The sequence below is a fragment of the Calonectris borealis genome, chromosome 11 (assembly GCF_964195595.1).
Source record: "Calonectris borealis chromosome 11, bCalBor7.hap1.2, whole genome shotgun sequence".
NCBI lineage: Eukaryota > Metazoa > Chordata > Aves > Procellariiformes > Procellariidae > Calonectris > Calonectris borealis.
Genome location: NC_134322.1, coordinates 2,323,158 through 2,329,784, shown reverse-complemented (window position 1 = coordinate 2,329,784; position 6,627 = coordinate 2,323,158). Strand labels below are relative to the sequence as shown.

Here is a 6,627-nt window from a genome sequence, read left to right as displayed (position 1 = left end):
GGAAACAGCCGTGGCGGGGGCCACATCCATCCCACCCTGCCCGAGGACCCTCCATCCCTTCCCTTCCCTTGCTTGTTTTTATTTTTGCTGCTTCCCCCTCGGGGATTTGTCCCAGGCACCGCTGCTTAGCTCGCTTCTGGGCTTTTACGGCCGCGCTGACCCTCTCTGTGAGCCCACGGCTCCGGCGGCCCTGAGGAGGACGAACCCGCACCGCCGGCCTCCCTCCGGGGAGCAGCCGCCTCGGCGGGTCTCCGCGCTGTGGGGAGGCCGAGGGGACGCGGCTCGGGCGGGCAGAGCCCACGCGGGTCTCCCGGAGCGGGGTGAGGACGCTCCTTCCCGCCGCGGCGGCCCTGAGGGGAGCTTCCCGCCCTGAGCTCTGAGGGGGATCGCGGCGGGAAGGCCGCGGGTGCGCGACGCCGCTGAGGGAACGCCGCGCTGGAGCGGGACTGAGGGAGGGAGAGCCCCGTCCCGCCCGGGGAGCAGGGGCCTCTGCCGGGAGCGCGGGGGCTGCTGCCGGCGGCGGGGAGGGGGAGAACGGAGTTCCCGGCGGGCCGGCCGCCTCCCCGCCCTCCCTCGGCGGCGTGAGTGAGCGTGTTTGGGAGGGAAGGAGGGGGTGGAAGCCGGGCCGGGGCGGCCAGCAGGCAATTTGCATGAGAGACAGACTGGGAATGAGCTGGAGTGGGCGCCTCTCCGCGCACACAGAGCGGGGCAGGAGGGGGAGGAGGGAGCTGCCGCCGCCGCCGGGGAGAGGCGGCGAACTCCGGGCAAAGTTTGGTGCCGCGGGCCCGAGGCGCTGAGGCACCGGCGGGGCGGGCGAGCGAAGCGACGCGGCGCCGGGCCAGGCCAGGTCACCGCCGCCCGGGGCCGGGCTTTGTGCTGCCCGCGGCGCGGCGGGGCCTGCGCGGAGCGGAGCGGAGCGGCGCGGGGGGCGGCGGGGCGAACGTGGAGCCAGCGGCGGGGCGCTGCCGGCCCTGCCGGGCGAGCCAGCATGTCCTCCATCCTGCCTTTCACTCCTCCCATCGTCAAGCGGCTCCTGGGCTGGAAGAAAGGGGAGCAGAACGGGCAGGAGGAGAAATGGTGCGAGAAGGCGGTGAAGAGCCTGGTGAAGAAGCTGAAGAAGACGGGGCAGCTGGACGAGCTGGAGAAGGCGATCACCACGCAGAACATCAACACCAAGTGCATCACCATCCCCAGGTAGGGGGGGTGCGCGGGGCGGCGGTGGGGAGCACACGAAACGAGGGTGGCCCCCGCCCGGGCACAGGAGCCCCCCGCACGGCTAACCCGAGGGGTCACCCCCGGGGCGGGCACGGTGGTGCTCGGAGGCCCTTCGGTAGCAGCTTTCTCCCGAGGGACTCGGCATGCTCTGGCACAGCCCTGGTAGGGGGCTTGTTTTGCTTTGCAGCCCCGCCGCACTTCGGTGCGGTGTTAGTCCTCTCCTGCATGCTCTATCCTGGCTCTATATATAGTTTAAAAAAAAAAAAAAAAAACTGGCTACAGAATTGGATTACTGTCTAGTAACAAGAGAGGAAGAAAGTAAGAGCGGAATGTAGGGGAGAAAATATGTCTCCAGCCGAGATAAAAAAAAAAAAAAAAAAAGTTGGAAGCGCTCTGGATTACAGTTATACTTACTGTGGATACTCTCATTGTCAAAAGTTTCAGCGTGTTCTCTAGTACTGTTACATTAAGATTTTCTTTTGATTAATGTATCAGGAAAATGGTTTTGTTTGGGTTGCTTGGTTTCTTCCATATTAGCTAGACAGATATTACGCTGAGGAGGTGATTTAGAGCCCTGCTGTGCATATGTTTTCAAATTACTTTTTAAATCGGGAATGCAAATGGCATAGCTGAAGGGGATTGTTTGGAGTGCAAAAAAAAGCATGTGAGGGTGAATATAACTATTTTTTTTTCAATTTTTTTGAATTAACATAGATTTTATTTTTAGCCTCCATTCCGAGATCGATCCCTAAGACCATTATAAATCATAAAGGACGTGTATATAAGTATCCCATCTAAGAAAAATTTTCCAAGTAACTTTCAAATAGCTGGTCACAAGTGGTGTTTTATTGCTGAAGATTTGTTGATTTCTGTAAGCCTAACCAGATGACTGCTGATTCTGTTACTGATTGTTGTTTGAGGGTACTTTTTTTTTTTAAACAAAGGCCAAAGTTCATTCCAAATATTTGAATGCTGCATAATTGTATGCTTCTGCGTGAGAAGATATCTGTGTGTGTGTGTATTCATGCTTCTCTCTCGCGCAAACAAATGTATGCTTTCTTGGTTGTCAGAATGATTTAATATGCAGTAGCTAATACAAAGCAGCATCTGTTGCATGAAAAAGTGAAGCAAGTAGTTTAGAAATGTAGATATTTGGAACTCCTTAACTTTTCTTCCAACAGCTATAGTGGTTTTTTAAAGTAAAAATAAAGTCTCCTTATCTTTTTGGTGGTGAATGACTGTGGCTAAGATTTTGGCCAGTAATGCAAATAGACCTCTCAGCCTTTGTTAGAGTTACTCTAGCTTCGCCTAGTTGAAGCAGAAATCAAAACCCGTAGAGCTATCACCTGATACAAATGCCTTAAAACCTATATTTTCAAATTCTTGGTAAGCAGTGTGCTTTCCACATAGATAACACGTTCTTTAAACACTTCCCTGAAATACTTGTCATTTCAAAAGAAGAAAATTACTTGAGCAGCCCTGCTGATGTGACCTGGGTATTGTGTCTAGCTGATGCTGACCTGTTAGGGCGCAGAGTGTGAAGCCTCTTAGTACTTCTTTTACTAGTAACAAGGTGGTTTAGATAAGGGAGGAAGGTTTTGATATTTTATGATTCAAAGGAAGCAAAGAGATGGGTAGAGTATGATGCTTTAATTTAGAAAAATAATTTTGAAGCTTGAAAATAAGTAACAACACAAGCAGATATCACAAGTCATAAATATTATCACCTCCAGAGATTGTCCTGGCTGTGCAGAAGTGAATGTCCATTTCTCTTAGACCTTGTTTTGTTAAAGGACATCTGTACAGAAATTAAAACATTTCATGTTCACTTATGACACAGAGCCTGGATCCTGCAGATCTTAAACCTTGGTATGGGGGAAGTGTCAGCATACTTTGATGGTAGCTCCTTATGCCTTGGCACTAGTTTTTAAACACGACACTGCATATGGACTTTTATTGTTGTTTAGTATGTGTATTACAGAGATGCAAATGAACGTGGTTAGGTTAGTCTGTGCCGGACCCTCTGCAGCAGCATACTGAGAGGTTAGTATCTATATATCAGAGATTGGGGAATGGTGTGGAAATGCAAAACAGCTTGTCTAGAAGTCAGTGGCAGAGCTGGAACTATAACCAGGCCTTGTGACTTTAAGTGCTGCGTCTTCTCCTCCGGACTGCGCTGTTTATCCTAACATATCTGTGAATCTGATTATCGTGTCACTTGAAATTAGCGTTTGCAAGACAATTTTAGTATGGTTTTAGTTTTTTGTTTTTTTTTAATAATTCTACATATGTCCTTTTACTATTTAGTCAACTAAGTATGTTGGGGGGGAAAGGGGGAAAAACCCATCATTAAGGATTAGATCATGTTGTGCATTGTCTGTAATGCATCAGTAGACTGAATTACAGTGGAGCTATGCCAGTGATGACTCTGGCCCAGCAGGAGTAGGGTAAGTCCAAAATTAGCTATTGTATCCATGAGACGAAGCAAGTTTCAGATGTAAAAGTGCTTGAGCTTTGCAGAAACATTGCTCACGGGAATAAGGGCTACACAGCAAATTCCTGTAGTGATCAGGTGGGATTGGTTTAAGACAGAACAAGAAAAAATTATTTTTGTGATAGGGCTAAAGAATTAGAATGCCAAATTTATTCCTGCTGTCATTTTTATCTACTTGGAACTGGAAATATATGTACTACATTCTATCTCCTGATGGATTATTAAACAATGAATAGTTTATTTGCTTGTGTATTTGTTCAGTATGTATTACTTTTCCAAGTGCTCCATTTTTAAGATTGATGTGACAGATGCCTCAGGCCCCAGGTTTTTCTGTTGGAAGGGCCTGGGGCAGACAGCAAAAGGCTGGAGAGACCTTCGAGGATTTCAGTGTAACACTCTGCTGGCGTTTTTCCTTCTCGTTTTTTTCTGCTGGAGCAGGAAGTAGTTTCCAGCTGAAAAACCTACCAGTCTCAGACCATCTGATTGTTTCTTGTGCCACAGTTACTGGTGCTTGACAGAATGGCTGGTTTAGAGGACCTTCCTCCCTCCCTCGTCTGGCGCGCTGCTGCCAAAGCCCATCCTTCTCCAGAAGGGAGCTGACTTTAAACCTCTAGGCACTAAGCTGGTGGGCTTTCGTGTCAGGAGCTGACCTAGTGAGTTGTAGCAATCTGGGTCTGCATGGCAGTAAGACATTTTTTCATTCTGTATTGGGTGATAAAGTTGAAAACACACATTCTTTTGCCCATTAAAACATATCCTTTGTGGTAGTTGCGTTGATCTTGAAAGCCCATCTTTCAGGATGGATATTTCTATCACTTTTCAGACAAGCTTGAGGGTAGTGTGCCATTAGCACATACCCTGGCACAGCCACGTGTTTGAGTTTGTGGCCTCTCTAATTTAGGTCTACTCTCTCAAGCTTAGGTCTACTCCAGCTGCTGTCAGATATTTTGAATTTTTGATGGCTCTATTTGTTTCCAAGATCAAAGAGTACAGTAAGCATGGAATCTGATGGCAGCAAAGTCTGCAGCTGGCATTACCCGCAGAACCCTATGGACTTAATCCTTGGGAGAAGAGCAATGAGTTTCTAATACTATTCCTGATCTGAAGAGAGGACATACTGTGCACCTGACAAACTGTCAGCATTTTTCCCTAGAAATGAAGTGCGTTAGGCTGAACTGTGATGAGTGTTTAACTCTTAACATATATAGGGGTCTGAACTGCAGAAGCCAGGAACATGTGATGAGCACTTAGTAATTTCTAAAAGCTGTGCAGTATATATAGTTTTGCTGATATGGGATGAGATAGTAAATACTTTGTTTCAAGAGCTTTAGTGGTACTACACATATTAAGACATAAATCTCATGACATTTTGTGATATATTTTCATATGCATATTTTTCTTTTGAACCTATTACTGTATTTGGTTTTTTTATATCACCAGTAGTTTTAGGGGAGCCAGGGTTCTTGCATGTAAGGAACACCTTTTAAGTGGTGTTTTTTTTAATTTAGAAAATAGTTTTGAAGAGAAGTGGGTGTTATTTCTTGTGGAACTCATCTGATAAGGATAAATGTACCAACTGAAATGGAAACGTGGCACATTTGCTTTTTAAAACCAGCTGAACAAGGTGTTCCTTAAATGATTTACATTTTGGTGGGGAAAACCACCATAAGTGATTTTAGGAACATCTTGGGTGTGAGCATACCTTCTGTTGTGTTGGTAGTTGACCGTACAATGTTTACAAGAATTGATCATGTTCTTAGAATTGCCTTGATACCAGGAAAATATGAAAACTGTAACTATAGTAAGTGGCAGAGGCTGTCTGCAAGACCGTGAAGCATGTTCTTCTTCTGAGACTGGTGCCCATCTGGTTTCAGTAATAAGCAAAGGGCCAGTCATAGTTTTGTGTGTCCACGCGCAAATTTGTATATTGTTTTTTAATGCCGATTTTAAACTACCTTATTTTCAATTTGGCCTGTCCCTGTATGTGAGGAGCTTTAATATTGCATAGAGTTGTTTAAGAGTGTCTGCGCTTAAGATTAGGTTGTCGTAATGGTGGTGCACTGGAGATGATTACAGTACAGTCCCTGTGTGCAAACACAGTCCTAGCTGCCATTATAATTGTTAGCTCCCTGTTGCCGGTAATTTTACTGCTACAAAACCATGTGCACTAACCTGTGTACTTACCTAGCTTTATGGGCAGGCTTTTACAGCCCTATCCTAACCTTTGTGCTGCCACAACTGTGCTGCTGGCAGTATCCACGTGAGCTAGTTTAGCTGTGGCAGTGATAGCTGCAGGGTAGACACCGCTTTACAAATCTCTTTGTAACTAGCTTTTGTGGCATTAGTGTAACTTTGCAGATCAAGTCTAAAGGTGAAAATACGGTAAGTAAGTGGACAGAGGCCTTTAGTCAGGTGTACTTTCTGCCCGCAGTCCCACCTGTCCATCAGTACCTTTCTCATCTTCCTCCTTGTCATCTCCCCAAAGTTCAAACCCCTCCTCTCCGGGCACAGAGGTTTCTGCTCCCCACAGCCCATCCAACTTCTTCTCTCCACCCTTGCATCAGAGTTACTGCCTCTTATATTAGCCTGTATAATAGCATTTGTAGTTGACTTCTAGCCCACACTATGCCATTTTAAAAAACAAAACGCTACTGTTAAGCTAAAGCAATAACGTTGATACAACCAGTTAGGGAGCAACTACACATTCAGTTATGTTGGCAGAGACGAAGGAACTGGGGAAAGGGGGGAGGTCAGGGGAGAAAGCATTGTCCAGCATTGCAACCCCTTTCCTCAAAGTAGTTGCTGCTGGAATAGCATGTCAGACCCAGCCCTTAGTAAGATATCTTAAATTTGTAATCTCTCTGTCAGCAGCCAACACAATTCAAAACCTTTTGTCTATATAATTTTTTTTTCCCCTG

The 6,627-nt window shown here is 46.6% G+C and overlaps 1 protein-coding gene across 1 annotated transcript in view; it reads left to right on the top strand.

Annotated features, from left to right (window-relative positions):
- The first annotated feature begins 679 nt into the window (after window positions 1–679).
- SMAD3 (SMAD family member 3) overlaps window positions 680–6,627 on the top strand; it is a 78,195-nt gene continuing 72,247 nt past the window's right edge. The window contains exon 1 of the mRNA XM_075159723.1: window positions 680–1,194. Within this exon, the coding sequence (XP_075015824.1) occupies window positions 989–1,194 (206 nt within the window). The 5' untranslated portion in view covers window positions 680–988. The remainder of the gene's footprint in view (window positions 1,195–6,627) is intronic.